The sequence below is a fragment of the Nelusetta ayraudi genome, unplaced genomic scaffold (genome assembly GCF_046127955.1).
Source record: "Nelusetta ayraudi isolate G7.1 ecotype Tasmania unplaced genomic scaffold, CSIRO-AGI_Nayr_v1 ptg000071l, whole genome shotgun sequence".
Taxonomy (NCBI): domain Eukaryota; kingdom Metazoa; phylum Chordata; class Actinopteri; order Tetraodontiformes; family Monacanthidae; genus Nelusetta; species Nelusetta ayraudi.
The window spans coordinates 3,806,575-3,829,493 of NW_027466121.1; the positions used below are offsets into that span (position 1 = coordinate 3,806,575).

At 44.4% G+C, this 22,919-nt stretch overlaps 1 protein-coding gene across 1 annotated transcript in view; it reads right to left on the reverse strand.

Annotated features, from left to right (window-relative positions):
* Positions 1-7,903: 7,903 nt before the first annotated feature.
* The window catches only part of galnt18a (UDP-N-acetyl-alpha-D-galactosamine:polypeptide N-acetylgalactosaminyltransferase 18a), a 121,721-nt gene continuing 106,705 nt past the window's right edge, over positions 7,904-22,919 (reverse strand). The window contains exons 10-11 of the mRNA XM_076042753.1: positions 18,637-18,801; positions 7,904-9,215 (exon numbers count right to left, since the gene is read on the reverse strand). Coding sequence (XP_075898868.1) covers positions 9,069-9,215; positions 18,637-18,801 — 312 coding nt within the window. The 3' untranslated portion in view covers positions 7,904-9,068. The remainder of the gene's footprint in view (positions 9,216-18,636; positions 18,802-22,919) is intronic.

Here is a 22,919-nt window from a genome sequence, read left to right on the forward strand (position 1 = left end):
TATTTGAGACATATCACAGAGCTGCAGGGCTGAATGATGGAGGAGGATGACATTGAGCCAAAATGTAATGCACTCTACAGCAACTGAAATGATCAAGCCTTTTTGCTGATGGTTGCTCTTGGTTTTGAAGTGGAAAGTAAATTTGTGATTCAGAGCTGGCGCTGGAGCAATAAAATAAAATAAAATAAAAAATAAAAATGTTATCCCTTGAGGTTCCCTTGAGGCTATGGATCAATATTATTCATTCATTCATTCATTCATCTTCTATACCCGCTTATTCCTATTCAGGGTCACGGGGGTCTGCTGGAGCCTATCCCAGCTGTCTTAGGGCAAAGGCAGGGGGACAGCCTGGACAAGTCGCCAGGTCCATATTATCAAAGCCATATTTATTGTTACACCCAGATGTTAAAATAAATATTGTCAGCCATTGTCTGAAAATACCCTTAACAATTTTCAAGTAAAATCCAACATTGTTAATGACAATTATCTGAAATGATGAAGGGAAATAAATTGAAAGGCCATAATATGCAAGTCTCAGTTGGTTTCAAGCCATTGAATGTGATAATCATGGCAGAATTAAGAGATAACTGATAATCATGAAGGATTAATCCTGAGCAGAATAGCAACAGTTCACGTGGTAATGCTATTTTATTCTCGGGGAGGCAATAGCACATTATCTACTCAAAGTATCAGTAACGAAAATAGTTGAATTTCAGATTGCCAAGAAGCATTGTTACAACTAAGAAATAATCTAAACACTTCCAACACAGAATTCCTGACATAGGTAAGTTTATTTCCATCATTAGTGAAATATTACCAAACAAATAACATTGCTTTAAGGACGTAGTATGATGTGTTGAAAATATTTGTGACAAGTCAAGATAGTGCTTACAGAGACCAAAACTGATTGAAAATGACGGAGCATGAAATACATCCTTGGTTTTCCTGTTGTTCTCTAGTGATAGGAAGTCACACGCTAACCCAGAACTAACACACGCACAAGTAGATGAAAATCCATTGCTCTTTGTTATAACCTCCAAAGATTTCTCTCAGCGAGGAAAAATAGAAATCAAATCTGTGTTGCACCCGGAGTGATGCATGGAATCAATCGGTTGTACATGTCGAGTTGATGCTGACTCAAGCATGACTGCGTGACTCACTGTCTCGGTCTGATGGTTTGACGTCACTGGCTTGTGGCGCAGTCCAGTAACTGAGGACAGTCTCGGTTTGAAGTCATTGCTCAGAGTGGCCTTCGAATGTTTCATCATCTGATCCAAAGAAGCCTCTAGTGTCAGCGTCAGCAGATAGCAAGGAGTGTGCAGATCAGGACTGCTGCAGCACCAGCAACACTTATTTGCAACTTAATCTCTCTGCTGTCACCACAAATGATAATCTAGGCGTCACATCAGCGATGCAGCCTCGAATTGCCTTTGGGCTGTGAGACCTTCATGGTTGAGTGCCCTAGTCTGAGGATTGTTTGCAAATTATATTTATTCATGATTTGTGTTTTCTGTCTTCACGGGACATCTTTTGAAAAAGTCTCTTGTACATACAGGTCACAGCAGTTCCCTTTCGTGCTGGCATCTCTACAAACGGCAGAAGGAGTCACGAATGGAGCCTCGCCGGCAGGAGGGCTGAGGGAGCCTCTATCTGCACGGTGCCTTCGGACACATTGTCCATCAAGCCAACTTCTTCCTGTGATATTCGACAGCTCTTCAAGAAAAAACAAGCAACTCTGTTGACCCGCTCTGAGCTGTCGATCTGTGCACAAAATCAATGAGTCTCAGTGATTAATCTGTGGGCCACGCTGAGCTCTGGTTTTTGGTTTTGTTCCCCTGGTTTGTATTAAAGGGACGTGTCTAGAAGTGATGAGTGGTGGCAGACTTGACAAGGCTTCACAGTCCTCTGCTGTTATTTGACATCTCCTTCACTTTCGCTATTTTTAGGAAGCTGTCACTGTGAACAGATCCTATTCTTCTATTCTAAATGACAGATAAAATCCATCAACAGCACACACCTTTGGAGAGGCTTTGGGAGAAGGATTTTATTCATCGTCTAATTACCACTGGCCGACTCACAAAGTCCTTGGCAACTTCACATTACCCATCCCCGTTTTTCCACTCTGCAAGCGAAATTCTTCATTTTTCACATTTTACTATCTCAACTCCTTTGTTGGAGTCCACTCTAGCCCAGGACTCAGCAGGCATACTTTGAGTTTGCACTAACTGTAGGGATAGCGAATGCAGGAAGCCTTATCTCAGCACAGCACGCAGAATTAGAACAAAAAGCTAAGATAATGTATTCTTGAGTTGCCTTTGTGCATCCGACAGGAAGTCATCCCCAGAAAAGATTGTTTTAGTGGAATTGAATGAGGACTTAATGTTATTCCATTCTGGGCTATGTCGGGTCTCCTTCCTGAGTGCAGATATTATCCAGCCAGAAACAAGAGTTTGTGTTTTATTTTTGCCAGGAGAGAGTTCTTTTTTTTATGCTGATGCAGCTTTTCCTGCTTAATCTCATAATCAGATCCTCAAGGGCTGCTCGTACCTGACTTGTCTCCTGTAGACCCTTAATCCGTCTCTCTCAAACCCTTCCCTCCTATTTCTGCACCCCTTGTCATCTTCACTTCTGCTTTTTTCTTGCCCATTCTCGCCCCGCCTCCCCCCGTCCCCTCCTTTCCTCACGGTAAACACATTCCTCTGGCAAAAAGAAAGATAAAAAGGGGAGCTAATGCTACGAGTTGATGGACAGGCACAGATCCAATGAAGCACTGACCTTCAATTAGGCTCCTGCGGTCACCTGGCTAACGTGCCGGTGAAGTGCGCCCTTTGGAGACGTCTGAGCTGTCGCTCACCGGACGTGTGGGCCAATGAGGTGTGAGCACAGGTCAGTGCTGCATCATTACACTTCTCCTCAAGGGCCCCGCTGGCTTCCGCCACCATGTCGGCCCTTCGCTAGGATGCCATTGTGCAGATGTGTGTGCTTTTGTTATCTCATGGGCTCGCTGGAAGCCTCGGGTTGACAATGCCTTTGAGGCTACGAGACGCTATGAGGCCTGTTTTTTGAGGTGTCCACGGTAACTTGGGCAAACAATACACATCCAGTGCACGTTTTTCTGTCTCTTTATGACAAGTCATCCGTGGAAATGCTTTATTGCTCATGGAGACAGAGCGTCGAGCTATTTTGATGACCGAGAATACTCACGCATCACTGTAATCCTTTAAGACTGCATCAAAGGATGGATTTGTGTTTAGCGTGGATGCATCCCCTTCATAATAGCATCTATTAAAAAAGGGGGGAACACAGCAGGGGAAAAGTGAATTAAAGAGAGGAAAGGACCCATTCGAGTTGAAGAAGGACGGAGAGGGAGGGTTTAGCAGGGAGGGCAATGACAGAGGAAGAAAGAGAGAGTCCATCAGGGTCTTCAGTGGGCAGCTGCCTTGAGGTGGTAATTAGTTTATTCTCAGGGGCTGTGAGGCTGCAGAGTCGCGCACATCTGCCCCCCAGTGTAGCCGAACTGTGCCGGACGGATTGCACCACAAAGACGTTGCTGTTGTTTATTTCTTCGCTCTGCAACGCTTCCCTCTGACTTTCACGCACTGCGGAGCATTTAGACCATCACACTTTTTGTTCGGCATTTGCAGCCGAATACGTCTTGTCTTTCTGTTGTACTGAAATTTCACGGCTGAAGGAGGCACTTAAAAGTATTAAGTGGCAAGTGTCCACTGGATTAAGATGAACGCTACCGTTCAGTCTCGAGTGACAAGCTTTGAAAAAGGTCTTAAATCAATCATGTAAATTACACAAATGTCAAACAATTAGCTACTTTTCTAGAATTATAGGTCTTTTAATAGATATTGATATTAACAGTCAGAAAGTTAGTTCCGTTTGAGTTAAAACAGGCTAAAATTATCAGCACATAAACAGCTTTGTCATGATCATAGTAATTAAACGCTATCAGTGCATCTCGTTCCGTTAGATGATGAAACACATCCACCTGTGCAAATACAGACAGTCCTGAAACTTTGACGAAGATCGCCTTCCCTCCAACTCAGCGAAGTGCTTTGGAAGACATGGATCACGGCAAGAATCCACTTTTGTCTCGTCGTCTCGTTACAAAATGGTGACATAAATCTAAAAATATGGCCCTATGTGCGTATGCAAATGGTGGCTTTTATGAGACAGTAGAGAGCAAACAGCAGCATTACCGGGAATGATGTCAGTGGTGCTTAGAGAGAGCCATCTCATGCATGTTTCATGATGCCAAACTCGGAGACACTCAGGAAAATGGCTCTGCCTCCGTGTGGCGACCTGCATCCTCAGAGCTTTTACATGGTCCGATGGAGATGGGAATACAGCTGTGCATAGGTTAAATAAGGCTTTTGGGAGTCACTGTGCTGAGAAGTGCAGAGCATCCCTGTTCTGTTACACGGCGAGTCCAGTTAGTTGACTGCTGTAAACGGTGGAGGCGTTTACAGCACTACAGCGCTACAGCTTTGGGCTCATAATGTAACAGACGGAGTGATTCATTTTCTCTAACTTTTTGTTGACAGCCAGACGCTGATTACCTTGACGCAGTTTCCCATGAGGTGTTCAGGCGTTACTGTTTAGCTCAGTGTTTTACTTTGACGCCTCTCTCTTCTCTCATGAGCTACATTCCCAGTTGTGTTCTACTGAAAAAGGCAAACTATGTTTCAACACAGCCTTCAACGGTTGATAAAATTAGCTCCGTGCTATTCAACTTCTTGATCCAGTGTGTATGATTTAGCAACACGCTGCTATGCGGCGTTGACTGAGTGATTCGTTCATTTTTGCGAGTAGGGGGCCGGGCTACCTAGCGTGGGAAACTGAGCGGTTTGTCCATTCACTGCTCTGCCAAGCAGAGAGTAAAATGGGGCAGCTGAGTTCAAACATGAAACCACAGCTGATAATTTCCCCAGCCATTAACTTGAAATATTTATGCAAATGCTGGAATGGCAGTCGCACAGTCGTGACATGTTAAAGATAGCCAGCCTGGGATCATTCGGTGAATGAGTTAAAGAATCAAGGAATCATCAAAACGATTCATTTAGGACTCGCACACCGGAGGAGCGCAACAAAAAGAAGGGCCTTAAGACGATGTGACAGGCCTAGAAAGTGTGACAACTGCTCTTCTCCCATTCCCTCCAAGTTTAACGAAGTCCTATAAGTTGCACTCGCCCACGCTGATGACTTATTGGATGATGATGATGCAACCATTTTGAAATCAGGCGTAACTCACAGGTATTTTGAAATATGTTTTAAAGACAAACCGCCTGCTTGTCACCACAGACAGCTGCCTGGGGATTAATTATTTTGTACCCTTCTGCTTCTGGATACATTTACAGTTTATATGTCTTGTGGCAGTATCTGTATGGCAGTAACGTCAAGCAGGAATGGCTCTAAGTGTCTTTGTAATCCCTGAGAGCTTGAAACCAGTGGGGGCATAAGGTGTAAGCCAGGCAGGTTGGTTCATGATCCACAATAATTTATTTATTTACTGGGCACGCAGATGTCTTGGGTGGGCGGACCAGATGGAGAAACAGGGAGTGATGGAAGAAGAAAGAGAGGAAAAAAGAGGGGGCATGGAGAGAGTGGGAGAGAGAAAGCAGTGGCAACCAGTGTGTGTGTGTGCTGACAGCAAATAGTTTACTTAAATTAGTAAGACTATAACTAAGAACAAGAAAGTTTTTGGGGTTAAAACTTGTGTTGAAAACCAGTTCTGCCTCCACAAATTGTCAAATTGTCAAATATGATAGCCAACTTGCGGACCTCAGAGGCTAGTCTGATGGAACAGCCATCAACGGTGATGAGGAGATCTCCAACCTTCCGCAGCAGTGACTTGGGGGCCACAACCATGAGCTCAGTCTTATTGCTATTATATTGACCAGAGTCTGTGGGGGGAGCTGGGAGCATGGTGAGGTGCTGAGATAGAGCACAGTATCGTCAGCATAGCAGTGAAAGTAGAGACTGTGTCGGTGTATGATCTGGCCGATGGGGAAGCAGGTAGGTGGTGAAGATAGTGGGACCAAGCACGGACCCTTGAGGTACGCCGTGGTTGACTATAGGGCAGGGGCGGAGGAGGAGCCATGGAGGGTGCCAAACTAAATTCTGTTTGAGAGGTATGATTGAAACAATGCCAGTGCACAGCCGGAGATGCCAAGGTCAGAAAGGCGTTTGAGGAGGACAGTGTGGCAAACGGTGTCAAAGGCAGCAGCGAGGTCGAGGAGGATGAGGACACTGGTTTAACCGGAGTTTGCAGCGATGAGAAGGTCATTAGTGATCTTCATCAGAGTGGTCTCATGTGCTACGCTGTGTTCTGCATGCTGACTGAAGGGGTTCAGGGATTTAGCGGTTGCAAAGAAAGAGTCGCACAACTTTATTTCAGTATCCTTTTTATTTATTGTTGGCTCTTAAATATAAATATCCAGTTTAAATACACTAATAAAATAGCTTGGACATTTTTAATGACTTGATATATTAACAGTTTCCCAAAAATTGAGATACGTCAAAGATTTCAGGATCTACAAACCTGAGCCACAAACAGAAGAGAAAGTCAACAGAAAGTTTGGTAAGAGATGCTACACAGTAGCCGATAGAAGTCGCACACAGTCTCAGCCCACCGTGGTTTCGCCACCTTCACACTTGCGTTACTGGAGCGCCAGTGGGCTGCCAATACAGAGAGCTCAATGTTGAATACATAACAAGCAGGTAAATAATAAATAGGTTTGTCCTCTTTTTGCCTTGAATTATTTATAGCGTTTGTTGAATGTTGGGGCTTTGATTTACTGGCAAAGCAGCTATATTTAATTCAAAGCCTAATAACAAGTGTGCGACTTTCGGAGGCGTGTCAAAGCACAACAAATAATAATTCTGCTGTAGCATCCGCGCGGTTCAAATCAGCACTTTTCTCTCGAAAATAAACACGCCCAGACAGCCGGAATTGGGGCTAAATGAAATGTCTTTCCTGCTCTCGGTAGAAGGTTTTAGGATTTGAGGTAAGTGGAAATGACAGGTTTTTTTTTCCCCCTCCCCGCAACCCACTTTGCCGAGATATTACCCAATAAATGCCCATGATTCCGACCTTTGAAGGGAACAATGCATTTACAGAACAAAAAGAAAGTGTCTACACAGTGTTGCATGAAGTGTTTGGTGAAAGAAAGAAGCAGCAGCAACAGCAGCAGCAGCAGCAGCAGCAGAGTTTTAAGGGAGACGAACTGCAGCGGAAACTCAAACCCTGCTGGATCCACCAGCTAAAGAGGACAGAGCATAAATTATTCAGTCCATTTGTTCTCTTGTGTTAATCATCACTTGATTTTTATTCCTGCTCAATACGACCCCAGCCCACACGGCGGGGTGCTCGACCTGACTGCGTAGGAGGCGAAAGAACACGCTGCTTCCTGTTTCAGTCCGAGAGAAACCGGCGGACTGGGAAGACTCGGTGTCAGCCGCGTGACCCGGCCTGTCTTAGACGGAGACCAGGGGTCTGCAAATCAGGTGCCGACTCAAAGAACAAGGTGCACTCTGGAAACTCCGAGACAGTGTAGTTTCTTTTTTTGGGGAATGGGGGGGGGAATGAGTTCAATTCTAGACTCCAGTTTCTAAAATTAGAAAATGAGACTCTTTGGGGTAGTGGTTCATTAATGCAATGTGGAGACATGGTGTAAAAACCAAAATTTAGACTTTGTTGCAGTTATTCTGTTTCCAACTGAACTTCCTCATTTTTCTTTAGCAGACAAGAAAACTGAATCTTATGGATCAGAGTTGTCCAAAAGGTGGAATAGAGTGGAGCGGGCTGTTGCTATTAACAGAGATCTTTACTCACTATCAAAATCAATAACAATTTGGAAACATTAGGGCCACCTCTCAACTCCTTCATCTTTCTGTGCGGAGTTTGCATGTTCTCCCTGTGTCCGCGTGGCCGTGGGTGCGAGTGGTTATGCTTCTTTGTCTTGTCTGAACTGGTTGACCAGAGAAGTGCTGGTAGAAAATGGATTTTCTCAGCAGAGGAATCAAACTTTTGGATGTCCCAAGCTGTTTAAGTCAATTCACGCCCACGCTAACGCCCACAACGGCCTCTCGACTCTTTTTGCCTCATTGAACAACTTCTCCAGACTAAATGAATGGACGAGGGCAGATCGTGCTCGGTGGCGTCGTGCTGCTTCTGTATTCATCACGCTCACAGAAGGGCTTCAGGTTTCCTGCCTTCGACGGGAAAACATTTCTGTGAGGGATGAGCCCAGACTGAGCCCGAGTGGGTTGCGGCAGCATCTCCAGCTCTGACCCTCGGCTCTGAGATCAGTGAAATGCAGAGTTGTTGCCTGTTTGCCTCGAAAACAGAGTAGATCTACTTCCTCATTCCCCAAACTTTTACCCGACTCGTCTTCGCCTCTGTGCCGACAAACTAAAAGCATTATTCGGGCACGGCTGACAGCTCGTCCTCCGCTAAGATGACTTCCGAATCGCAGGCTGAAACTCTGGAGAGACTCCGTCGCAACAACCACTGTTTTTTTTTTTTTTTTCTCCCTCTGTATTGCACTTAAAAATAAATAAATAAAAAAGACCCGAACCTGTCTCTGCCGCCTGACTTGTGCAATGAAATCAGCCGATTTGCCTCGGAAAAATTTGGAATTTTCCGGGATTGATTTGCTGGACACATTAAAGCCGTTCACGCTCCATTTGTTCCGGCGACGGCGCGCTGAGGCCGTGGCAGCGCGACACCTCTCATGAACTGGCACACGGGACCCGCGACACATCAGAGCGATTCCGCGAGCCCGTCGTCAGGAACTGGGGACTGCGCTGCTCATTGGGCTGCAGCGGGGGAGCTTTAAAGAATCATCGCTGATATAAAACGGTTATGAGTTAACTGATGTGCCAATGAAGCGCAAGTTCTCCTGTGAATTAAAAAAGTGTCGCATCCATCTGCGACTGGAGCAGTCCGGCCCATTTTCCGTTTCTTTTTTTGGGCCTGGAAAACTTTTTTTTGGCTGTATCTTTTTGCTTAGGACTGGTCCATCGCGGAGAAGGATTCTCGACTGGCGTCAGCGGCGTCACTGTGGCAGCACCGTCAGGATGTTGGTGATGGTCCATTTCTGATCGGTGCAGTCCTGAATGACCAGCTGGAAAGTGGATTCCGTGTGTTGGCTCTCCACCAGCTCCAGACAGCGCTGAGACTCGATGTTCTGGATGGAGCCGCCCTGGCGGAGACACACAGTCACAGTCACAGACAGTTAGGTGAGGCTTGTCATGTGTCAGGCATCATGCAAGAAGTGATGAGGATGACGTGGAGGGAGAACCGCAAAACCACAAAACTCGGAAAGCTCACCGTACATTGTGTCATTTTAGAACTTGGGGGTATGGGTGTCGTGAGCCAGTGATGAAAAAACTTTTAATAAACATTGATCTAGCATTGATTCTGCATTGATCTCATACATCCAAAGTGGCCTGGATGAGATGGATGGTGTTTTTTTTTTAAAATGATAATCATATGAAGGGCTGAGAGACGTGGTTGTTATCTGCAGCTCGACAGACTGTGGCGATCATAAAAAGTTGAGGGTTCAGATGTTGGACAAACTTGAGGCAAAAGTCACTGCAGGCGGCGCTAGCGAGCAGCGTAACATGGCGAAGGAGGGTCTTGTTGAAAAATTTAAAAGTTAAACGGTGCCTTAGGCCCAGTTTACATAGAGTATTCTTGTCATAAAGGATCATAGATAGATAGATAGATAGATAGATAGATAGATAGATCTCTATTAATCCACATTGGGAAATTCATCGCTCCAGCAGCTCCACAGGTACATAAAGTGACAGATGCTTAAGGAGCTGAAGAGTAGTGTTTCCTCCCACGCTGTGGGCGCCTCATCTCAGTCTGCCGCTGATGGAGCAGCTTAAAGACCCCGCAGTCTCATGTGGGAGGTGAGGGTGCCATCCAGGACGGATGCCAGCAGCAGCAGCATCCTCATCTCGCCCACCTCCTCCGCGGGGTCCAGAGGACAGTCTAAGACAGGTCACTCTCCCCTTCCTCCACTCCAGCTGAGGGGCGGGGGGGGGGGGAAGCTGCCATGGCATCGTAAAATGTCCAAAGGGGGCGACTTTGACCCCTGTTGGAAAGGACAGACCAGTCTACTGATGATACAGCACCACTCCACCTGTGATATCTGTCATTTATTGAGTGTGCAGTCATACCGTCTTTACCTGGGAATAACCTACTGTTATTGTAAACCTAAATGTTAACGAAAGATCAGTTCAAACCTTCTTTATCGTTTGTTTTGCAGTTACATTCAATGTTATTTTCTGCTTTGAAAAAAATAAATAGGAGCAGTCAGTTTCTTAGTTTCATATACTGTCCAGGATTTCAGTAAAACTTTATCTCATCTGTGCACAACCCACACACTGGAGAGACAGTAAAGCTGTGGGAGCAGGCTGTCTGCCAGGCCGAGTTCTTCTGCTGTGACCTTGAAAAAGTCTGAAATCAAACAGCCTTCAGTCACAAATTATATCTTAATACAGTAGGCAAGAGTCCAAACTGCAGCAATTCCAGGGCACTTTATAGGGCATATTTATGAGCAAGTGCTGCACAGCAGTACATCATATTTTTCAGAGGAAAACTATCTCAGAGACCAACTGCAAAGGATAATGTGTAAAATCTCCTCTCTCAGATCTGCAGTTCAAAGATCCTCCTGCTAATATTTAATAACACGGTATAATACAATTCAAAACATCAGCTGATTCTGATTATTCTATTTAGCAAACGAGTGGCGAGAGGCAACGTATCTCTGAAAAAAAAGGAATCAGATCATTTGAAAAAGACAAAATGAGGCTGATTGCACTATCCACAACACTGTCAGATGAAGTTTTAAATTATTAATACAGATGAATTGGGAGGAACTGAACCAATATTAAATCTCACCAAAACTATTTACACACAGGTCACCTTGCACCTCTTGGCTCATTTAACAGCGTGAAGCAGCAAAAGTGTGTGAACAGTAGAAACAATTGAAAAGCTGGTGATGAACCCCTTTGAATTCCACTTTGCTTCACTTTTGACGCAAGACTGGCCAATCAGAAAGAAATCGACTGTTAATCCCCACTTTCCATCAGAAATGCCATCAACCAAACCTCAGACATACCTTGTTCAGCAGGTAGAACCATGTCAAAAGATACTAGCGCAGCTTTGACTTTAAGTTATAGATACTTGATGTTCAAACGTCGTCTCCCAGGTACCCACCAACCAGTCCTATGGTAAACCCAACTATATCCTAGCCTGTCTTCTTCTATTCCATCCTAAACCTGTTTGTCGTCATTTTTGTAGTGCAATTCAGGGATTTGAAATGTTCTGTGCTCACGTGTGCTTGGACAGATGAAAATGTGGTGAACCAGTAACTTGCAGGTTTTAAAACAACATACTTTTCAGCTGGGCATGTATCTATATAAAGCATGTATGACATTCATTTGCACATTTTTTCTTATACTGTCAAGTCCCCACACACTTGTAATTAAAAACCTAACGCAGCGGAACAGATGTTTCACAGGGAAAAAACAGTGGGATCAGTCGCAGCGCAGCTTAGGATACAATTACTATTTGCCACCATAATTGCAAACTTATTTATCATCAGTTACTTGAAGCAACGGTTATTCAAGTAATACTTTGCGCAATCAAACGTTTCGCTAATTGAACAACGAGGTCAAGCACGAGAGGAGGGATTCGGCACTTTGCTCTGTTCACTCTGCCGTAAACTGGGTGTCGTTGGACTGCTCGCCAGGGGAGGGCTACTCATCTAAGACTTGCAATTTGCTGCTGGGAAATTGCACGCGTGATACACGTACACATTGCATTGTTCCAGTTTGCAATACTTTCCGTAACGAATGTGTCTGACAGCACTCGCCCTCTTGCACCTGCCTCAGACACCTTTTCTGCGAAAACCAGCAGGTACAAATTCTCCTTCGCACCCGTCTGGCATCTCAGCGCACAGCTACGCAAAGCCGGGGTCGCAACAACACATCTATAGCGTTCATCCATTTATACTTAATCATGTTTCACTTCTCCTCTGCATGTGCATCTCGGGGTTGGGCATGGTTGTCCTAGTTTGCAGTCGGCGTGCTAAATAATCAAAATAAATAATCGTGCTAAATAATCAAAATAATCAAAAGCGTCTCTCAAATCCCATAAACCTGATCGAACCAATAATCGTATCTTTGCACGTTTACACGGGATCGAAATGGGATCACTTTCTAATCCAATCAGCATCATTTCATCTCACACTTGGGTTTATTAGCCCTTTGATGTTGATTGCAAACGGCGTATCGATGAATAGAGTCAATTCGAATTTAGTGGGGGAACAAAACTGTGAACGGAGCTGAACTGACACAAATGGAGGAAAACAGAGCGATGCAATATCTATGTGCGAGTGCGTCGAATGTTCCGAGCCTCGTGTCTGCGCACGCGCTGCCGCGGTATCCCCCTCTAAACAAAGTCACTTTAAATAAGATGCTTCAACAGTAATATGTTTTAATGAGGCGGAGCCCTGGCAGGGAGGAGACTGAACTCATTTGTGTCATAGGGGCTCTGCGCGTCTCGGGGGCCACTTTGCTTTAAAATCAATATGGTTTACATCTGCGAGAGCAACGCAGGCCCAAACGCAGGGATAAATAGACCACCGTGCTTCATTATTTCTCTCCTCGTTCTTGCCGTTCACTCCACATTTCCCAGGAAAGGAGCTGATCGCGCTGCCAGTCCAAGAGAACAAGCAGAGCGGTGGGGAAACTTGTTTAGCTCTCGCTCGGGGCTCGCTAAAGAGATACAAGCTCTCCTGACTTGCCTCCCCGTGTGCAGTCGGCTACCGCTGCTGTCCACCAATCAGCTGACATGGATTCTGTGATCACCTGATACAAACAACTCTGGACGCAGACATTTTAAACACAATATTCTTCAGTGATTTTGGAAGAGGCGCTTTGCTGCACACTGTACCTCACAAGAATACTCAGCAAGTGCATAGTACTTGAGTATTCCAACAGTATCTTGGAAAGTAATGAAAGAAAATGTGGCACGGTGGCGCAGTGGTTAGCACTGCTGCCTCACAGCAAGGAGGACAAGGGTTCTATCCACATGCCTCCCACAACCCTGAGTGCAGGAGTAGCGTGATAGAAAACGGATGAAAGAAAACCAAGAAGGTTGAATATACAATGCTCCTTTTCATTTTCTAATGTCTTGGTGGGCCTAAAAATGTGTTGGTATTGCTCGTATTTTATGTGAAAACTCACTGACAAACATTCATTCTTTCTTTTAAACTCCCTATATATATATACGTATATGTATATATGTATATATATTTATATATGTATATATATATATATATATATAAATATATATATATATATCCATCTTTCCCATTGTGTTAAACGTTTTTCAAAAATAAAATACCTTATTTTTTGTATTTTGTTCAGTTTTGTTAAAAGAAAAAAATAATGTGAGTGACAAAATTTGACTGTATAATGTCTGAGAGCAAACACTGCGTTCTAATGCCCTCTCTAAATAAAAAATGTAAAAAAGAAGAAGAAAGAAAACCAAGAAATATAATCATAAAAACTTTTAGGATTAAGTTTTAGCCGTTCAGAATATAATGTTTGTTAGCAGTAACTATAGAGATAAACATGATTGTGATTCGATAAGCACACGACCATATGTTATGCCTCCATCTCTTTTCAAAACTCATCCGCAAGTTGGGTGTCTTCCCTGCTGTTCCCTGCAAAGCTGTGGCTGAGCCCTGACTTTTGAGACAGTGCAGTACTTTTCTCCTTTCTTGATACTGTAGTTGAGAAAGACGCTGACCTTTAACCAAACCAGCAGAAGTGCGACATGTTTTAAAGTGACGTGTATATTGCAGCGCCATCGATCGGGCGAACCGGGTGAAGGTAATTACTCTGTCATGGCACTACTGCTGGGTAAACAAGTTTCTCCTTCCAGAGAGCTGATGCCATCTGTTTGTTGTTGTTTTACCACAGTTTCATCATTGTCTTTCTCCACAGTTTTCACCCTCTTCGCCAGCAGGCCCTCTCTTCCTCGTTTATGGGCTGGAGTCGGAGCAGATACGAGCGATGGGAAAAGCTAGCGGGCCAATTTAATCTGGCTCCGTTTTGATTGAGCAATGGCAGACGTGCAAGCTTGGTGGTTTTTATAAGGCCCTTATGTTGTTTTTGGAGGATCCTTCCTGGCGCGCTGCTGCATTAAAAGCACGGTGGGATTAAAATGAGAGGAAACTGATCCAGTGTCGGTGATTAATGTGTCATAAAAGTAACGTGTGACTCTTTGTATTTAGGCGGTTATGAGCTCTGCTACTAATAAAATTGCGGATAGATCATTGCTATTGATCAGTCATTATCGATCAGTCAGAACCTCGGTCGCGAGCCTCACAATGTATTACACTGCCCATCTATCTTGCCAAGATCCAATCTAATTTCCAGCTCACGGTACATTGAATTTAGCTTCGGCCTTTTCAAATCCCCAGTTGGAGGCAAATCAGCAGTTATTCGGCACTCGCGAGTCTGTGGTGGAGCGGAACGTGCGAGCCGAGACGAGACGCAGGACGAAAAGCTCAGTGACGTGTCCCCGACGCCTGGTCGATATCCTGAATGCTAAATGTATGGAACGAGTTGGCGACGGCTGAGAAGAGCCAATGAGATTCCAAGACATTCGCTGAAAGAAACCTGGCGGACAAGACATCGGCCGTCGGTCGTGGAGAGGCACAAAATGCTGCTGTCGCATCCTTAAACTTACATTAGCTTTGTGTTGCAGTTACGTGGGTACGAGCATGAGTATGCGTATGAGTAAGTTCCACACAAAGAAAAAAATCATATAAATCATATAGTTGGCAAATATTTGAAGAAAAGGGTCCATAGTCAATTATATCTACTTCATATAAGCACTGATCCTTCCTACAGAGCCCCCGCAGTGATTAACCTCGGCTGGTTTCCACCGACTTGGCTTTGTCCCAGCGTGCCAACCTTTAAGTGGCTCCCAGCAAATGTACTTAAAAGTCTGTGCTCTACCTCTTGCCTTCCCCGAGGACTCCGGCTCAGAGTAAACGTTGGAGAGCAAGTGACGCCGCACACACTCACACACATGTTCGCGTTTCGCCCAATCTTTCAGTCTCAGCTGACGCGGCTATATGTCCGCATGCATGCACACGCCGAAGACAAATATTTGGCGTGCCGCCCCGCGCCTTGATTTAATTCAGCAGCGAGCCTGTCTGTCATGCTGCAGGGCACGACGCAGCGAAGCCACACTATTGATTTCCTGCTATTAGGGCGGGAGCGCTAGTTAATCAGTTGGACAGACAGCCAGTCGGCCAGAAAGCCATCGGACAGCCAGTCAGCAGGTTCGGCCATTATCTGTCAACCAGACGCTCCATCACCGGGTCATTGGCCTCTGAAAGGATGTGGTGAGTGAGGGGGCAGCATTGGGAAGAAGAGTAAGAACGGAGAACTGAGCATTAGTGCAACTACGTAGTGAAGATACGAGGATACGTCCATTTCATCTTCATCCTCTCAAAAACAAAACTCAGCCTCGGAGCTGAGCGAATATGTCCGAAGAGCAAAGTAAGTCATCAATAATTACGAGCCGAGGAGAAGCGTGGCTGTGTGAGACATAAATTATTCGATCCCGGTGACCTGCTGCCAGGGATGAAAACACGGAAAACGCATGGCCTCTGGCAGGAGTGACGTAACCTCTTTGACGAGAGGTGAAACGTCTTCCAGCAACTCTGGTCAGCCTTCTTCCCCGCGTTTCTCCTCTGAAAGTGTAGCAACCTGATACTGAAGTCTTCGCAAAGACACAATCGCGTCTGACGGTGTTTAAAGTTTAAACATAAATCAATAACCAGAGGTGGGAAGTAAAAAAGTGAAAATACTTCTGGATATAAGTATCTGTACTTTCTTCTTCTGACTACTTTTTACTTTTGATCCGAACATCTGTACTTTGTACTTCTTGCCATTTTTGTTTTTTTTTTTACAAAATAAAAGCAATATTTCTAAAATTTCGACAAAGCCATTTGCAGGTGTATCCATTGAATGGTGTAATTAGCCGTAATTCTCGTAAAATCTTGTCCTGCGAGATTTACGAGAATTATGTTTCCTTTTGTTTGCTGTAAACAATGGTTGTTATATTTTTCTCTTTGATTACTCGTAAAAAATATTCAGTCTCCTCCTGCGTCCAAACATAACGCACCATTTTCACTTGAAGTGTAAATTTGAGAAAAGTGTTTCCATGACACTTTTTCGATTTACCTCTATATCGATACGTCTGAAAAACCACCTCATGAGAGCGTCAAAACCTATTAGTGATATTTGAAAGGTTTTTCGAAGTTTCGGCGTTTCCATTACCAGTTTTTCGTCGTGTCTTTACTGCGTTTTTTTTTTTTTTTTAACGCCGCTAAAGGTGTGGGCACAGGGGGATTAAAATAGCATCGGTGGGAAAACAAAAACCAGCAGCGGGGATGCGCTTGCTTGGGTGACGGCTGCTTTTACTTCTCTTCTCGTTGCCGGCACCACATTGTTCCGCTTGTGCGCAGCGAAGTGCTCAGCAGTGGCTGAGTAATAATAAGAAGAAAAAAAGACATAAGGACACCCACAGATAAGTGGCATCCACAGAGGGCTGAGCGACAGTAGAGGTGCTACTGGCTGAGTGAGTCACACCTGCCGCGGAAGCAGAATTTCTCACTCTAACGTTGAGGCGGCTCAGATCTTCCTCTCCCCCCTTCTTTTGCCAATGGCTCCGGGTCAAGCTCGGTTCAGCGCCGCAAAGGCTCCTCTCATCGCTTATTCACAAACACAGACTGAGGGCTTCAAATGAAAGTGCCTCTCTGTTCGCCCGCACCTTCTCCTCCTCCTCCTCCTCTGCCTCCTCCACCTCCTCTCTCTGTTCTCCCTCCCTTTTGTTCTCGCGCTTGTACATCTGTCTTACCGACTGACGGGGATTCACCTTTTGCCTTCTGATCTTCTCTGGTTTGTTACATATATATATATATATGTATATATATATATATACATATATATATATATTTTTTTCTATTCATATTTCACTTCCTGTCTGTACTATTATTGAAACTTCCATCATCATCGGCTTTGTTTTTTGTTTTTTTTTCGGACGACTTTACTGTGAAATCAGAACGATGCCCATTTAGTTTTTAGTTGCCCAGAATATTAATGGTTTCAACTGCAACTTTGTATGTGGGGGGGAAACAACAACACACTATTAACAATGCAAACTAAAATACACTGAACATTAATGAGATACTGCAGGCCAGCAGAAAATGTGTACTTTGTGTTTCGTAGCAAAAAGCCATAAAACGATTTATGCCCATAAACAAGCAACAATGTTTTCCTCTGTCCTCTTATTGTTTCTTCATGCAGCACTTGGGGCCATTCAGCCTAATAAGTTGGTGCACTTGCGTGAGCCTCGAGATTCTCAAGTTGTATCTGCGTGACTGAATGCAACCCTGGTGTTTTTATCCTTTCTGGATAAAAGCAGCAGCAAAATAGATTAATTCTAATATATATATATATTTTAAGGCAGCCGTGGCTGCTTGCTTCTGGCTAATATTTTTGGGTGAGGGAATGGTTTTTGTGCAGCCTCTGACTTTAAGTAGCAAAAGTCAGCCACTGTTACTCCAAACCGAGATACATCAGAATATTGAATTTGACATATTTCATTTTGCTCTGGCCTTCCTTCCCCTGTCAACCCTTTGTATCTGTTAGTCTTCTCTCTTGCAGAAATGCTCAAATTTTCCATTCTCAGGCCTGATTTGACTTCTCAACCAAACTTTTTGACCACAAACTTAAAAAAAAAAAAAAAAAAAAAAAAAATAGTGCACTCGATATTCAAAACACCCGAAAGGGGAGAACGTCTCATACACTTGGGATATGTCTGACTTCTGACATGAGTTTGAGGCAAGACTTCCGATTCCGGATGCTAATGAGCAGGCAGATTTTGCGTGGCAGTGAGCCTCGTGGCTACAGACGTGTGGTGGCAGGCTGGCCCTCGTCCTTGAGCTCACCGGGTGAAGAGGAACAGAGAGGGTGAGAAAAGGAATGGATGTGAAGGATCCAATCCTTTGATTCATTCTGTTTTTAGGGACAAAACAGGACACACACACAAGCTGCACAGATGCTTCGGGGCATGCATGCAGCAGTCTCTTTTTGATACTAATTATCCAGCTTCCTCTACTTATCTGTCACATTCAAAGACAATATTAAAAGTGTGAAGATTAAAAATAAGACAGAGGCTTGTGAAAAGTCAGAAAGTGTGGCTGTGTAAAAGCTCATTATCCAACCGCAACTTGATGGGCTTTTAAAAGCACGTCGCAGACACAAGTATGGAAAGTGATCCGTGTTTAAGTGCGGCCAGAGTGAGAGGAGGAAAAAAAATAAAAGACACGGCTCTGGTCCAGCACAGACGCGCTGGGAGGAAGCAGCAGGAAACCCAATTAGCAAACTAACAAGATCAAAGGTGCATCAAAGAACGAAGGAGATGAAATGTGCATAACACGCGCACTGCTGGAGTTGGTGATATCTCACTAGGAATGACTGCCGTTAAATTCAATTCCATCTGAATCTGCTGAGCTTTACCTGGGTGAAGGTCCAGGAGAGCTTCATGTGCTTGGTCGAGGCGTAGCTGCACTCCAGTAGCCGCGGCCTGCTGTTGACGTCCACCAGACACTTGTTGTCGTCGTCGTCGATGGTGGGGCTCAGAACTCCGAGGTGCAGCTGTTGGGAACTGGTGTAGTAGACATTCTGCAGGCAGATGAAGACAGAGGCTGAGCAGGGACGACTTTGCAACACATGGCTGAGGTCGTCACGCTACGGGCATTAAAGGCTGCAATAAATGATTAAATATAATAACAGATTTTGGTGGTCTGCTTCCAACAATAAACAAGGGTTTGCTTGGTCAGGAAACTCCTGGTTGGAATGGGGAAGATGCATAATCGCTCTCATGCAGTGACGCCTCACCCGCATTTAAAATAAACAGTGTGCTGAGACGCCTCAGGTTATGATAACCAGCTCGACTTGTGACGTAGAAAGTCGAGAAAAATGCAAACTGCTCGTGTCAGTGCATTTCGTTTTCCTAATTTCACCAGTTCAAAGTTCCAAGATCCCCCCCCCCCGCCCCCCCACCGATTGGGACACCCTTTCAACAACGACTTATCATCAGCGTAGAAGTCAATGTGCAGAGAGCGGGAGCAGAGTCGTGTTTTTCCTGTGGTCACGTGAGCTTTTGGTGCAGCAGCACCACTGACAGTCGTTGCTGACTGTGAGCCCAAAACTGTAGTAATCTTGCAGCTGCTAAGCAGCTTTTATAAAAAGAAAAAAGGACTGTTAATCATCAAAATAATGCTAACTGACACAACACAATATTTTTTTTGTTAAAGTTGTTAAAGTCTTTATAAACACAGAAAATTCCTAACATTTTCGTTTTCAGTTTCTTTGGATGATTGAGGAGATTCTGCTGCTGTCTTGCAGTGGAATCATGTTGTCTGGGAAATATCTTGTACAGCTCTGTTTGATGTGTGGTCTTGGGAAATCTCAGTTAGCTGGTTATCTGGTTAGCCCTCACACCACACAGTACAACTCTGACTATGAGCACTGGCACACACTCGGCACAACAACAGTGGGGTAGGGCTCAGGTAAGGCCAAGTGGTGAATTGATATTGGTCTTAGGTTGTACATTTGCCATTTCTTCAATAGGAACCTTCTTTGTTCCGACTTTGGGGAAAATGAATATCATCTTGTTTTCATGGCAAATAGCAAAGTGACGGCATGATCACAGTGAAGCAAAGACAAACCGTAACGCCTGAGCCGCAATGTGCCACATTAGCCCAAGTCATGCAACATGCTGACGCTCATTAGACTACTTAAGCATTATCAATAGACATTACAGCAATTGTTTAAAGTGGCCCACGGTGTGTAAATAGTACACAGCATTTTCATACAGATGTCAGCCTGTACACTGTTTGCTTATTCTTATGCGCTCAGATATTCAAGATTTATTATAGAATAATAATAAAAAAAAAACCCTCACAGCATCAACAGCTGGTGTTGCCATCACTCTTTTTTCCCCTCCTTGTCCTGTCTGGCCGTAATGACAAGCAGGAATGTGTCTAAATGTCTTGATGACGGCTGACAGATTTCATTCTCAAAGGTAGCCACTCTTTATAACAGCACTAAAACAATGTTGACATTCAATCTTTGCTGAGCCTCAATCTGACTGCGGAGATCCAACATCATTTTGGAGGGTCTGAGGAAAATATTAAGTGGATGCAATATATCTTCCCTCTCATCTTCCCTCCCTATCCTATCAAGAGAATTATTTACACATTTCAGTTTAAGCTGGGTGCCCTCAGCTGCCAGCTTTGATCACACTGTCCTCTGTTCTAATGCCGTTTCATGTTGGATTGCGATACCCTTCTGGATGTTATTTCAAAATACAATGCCGAGGTAATGAGCACAGCGTATGTCACCACAGGTTTCTGCTGGTGCAGGAAATACAGACAATAAGATGAAAAAAAAAATTGCACCGTAAATCTGTAGTCTCAGCTTTGTTTTCTAGGTGGGTAGTCCCCTAATTAAATTATTAGAACTGTTTGATAGGAAAAATGTCTTACAATGTACAAATCCCATAACTGAATACTATAAATTATACAGTATATTATATTATTAAATTATATATGAAACTTGAGAGTTTTCTGTGTGCCCTTTAAAGGGATGATTCAACATTTCTGCGTGGGAAATGTGAGGTCGCAACTTGCCCATAAAAGCGTTTTGGAGTAGTTGGATTTGCAGTCACAGCTGATTCCTTGCTGTACGTTACCGACTAATAAAGGACACATAATGAGGACATTCCCTTTAGCACGTGGAAACATTGTGTTTCTGCCATTATGGATGAAAAAAAATGAGGCAGAATCCCATCTAGGTCACCAATCAATTTTCATTTTCCGTGACTGCAACAGCCACGGCTCGACTCGGGCAGCAGCGAAAATAGAACTCTCAACTGCGCAGTGAGCCTGTAATAAGGAATCCATGAAGAAATGATTTGAAGACGTTTGGCCTTCAACGGCAGCGACTAGAGAAGCACCACAGCAGGTATCCCTCGGTGTGAATGGAAATACTTCAATAGATCAAAGCAGAAATCATCATCTCTTTTCTAATGAATGTCTACTTGGCCAAAGTTAAGTTTGCTGAGCTGATAATTCTGAATACTGAAAATCATTAAGGCTATAACAGTATTCCCATGGAAATATGGCAAGTATTTTTTATTTTATTTTTTTTTTAGAACCAACTGTATCTATATGCTGAGTCTTAATGTTCTAAAAAGCACCTGTACAGATGCAGCGCTGTGGCCTACATCTGAAATAAGTGCGGTCAATAGCAGCAGAAACTAAAAGTAGGCAGGTTTTTATTTAGCTCGCCTCTAACAGTTTCCAGCTGACTTCAACAACTTAAAGCACACACTATTCTCCTACCTGATTTAATTACAAGATGAAGGTAAGAAAAAAAAAAGAGAAAAGATCAGGGATGGAATGAAAAAAACAACAAACAAACCAAAGAAACGATCCAGCCTGAATTCAGCCGAGGATATTATGCATACCTCGAAAAACAGAACGAAGGGGAGATGGTAATGAATGGAAATATTGGCCCATTTTTTATTTTTTTTTGCGGGGGGGGGGGGGCAAAGATTAGGTAATCAAACACACCTTATGTAGGTTTGAAATTCAAAGCATACAGTAAAGACCTGCAGCTTTAAAACAGCGGCGAACGAGAGGGAGAATCACAGGCACGAGGCGAGCAAACGAGGAGAATCAAGGTCGACGTGAGACTCAAAAAGAACAGTTCGTCAGCGCAATGCAAGAGTTCTGCCGAGTGTGTGTGTGTGTATGTGTGTGTGTGTGTGTGTGTGTGTGTGTGTGTGTGTGTGTGTGTTTGCAGGAGAATATGTGTGGAAACTGCGGGGGAGATAAGTGATGAGAATAATGACCGTCTTGCAGGAACAGAACATTTCTTGACGGGAGCCATTACCGCCCTTTTAACCAGTCAACGAGATTCTGCGCAGCTCTTTGCAAAAAATAAAAAGACGCAAAATGCACTCAAAGACAGACCGAAACACATTCATGTGCACGTGGCAGAGTTTCATTGAGAGCGTCCATGCACTCTGACTACAGGGGGGTGGGGGATGGGGGGGGGGGGCGCTCCCCACATGTCCCCCATGCGCTAATAAGAGCCTTTAAAGTTCCATCTGTCAGTAGATTGCTACTCGGCCGCCAACAGGGGGCTTAATGCTATCTTGTCTGCCGTCACGCCTTCTTAAGGCCTCTAATAGAAGGATTAGCGCAGCGCTGCGCCGGACAAGATAGCAATCTCGCCTGACAGGTGTACGCGTTAACAAGCGCCGGACAAAAGAGGAGCCCGTGAGCCGCCGATGGTGATTTCCTGCTCTTTAACGTCCAACTCATGCAACATTACTGGGTTGCTCTTCTCGAAAAGCTTTGGCTGGAGCCAAAGGCAAGAGTGAATGCGTTTTTGCCGGTGGGGGAAGTTGGTTGTCTGCGGTGCAGGAAGCACAGCTCCAACGAGCAGGGGCAAGCTAAGTGGGAATATACATATATATACTGTATATATATTTTTTTAAAGAGAGCACCATCAATAGGCAGTCGGTGCAGCGCTCCCGTAAAAAAGGGCTTCCAGGGGTATTTCTCCCAAAATGGCAGCGCATTCTACGCCTCACAACCGGAGATTTCCTCCAGAGCAAGCGGAATATATTCATCCTGAGGTATTCAGGCGTCGACGCTTCTTCAAAGGCCGTCATTGTGATGAGCGCTGTCTGTCAGGAGCGACGGAGGAAGGGTGGTCTTATGAAA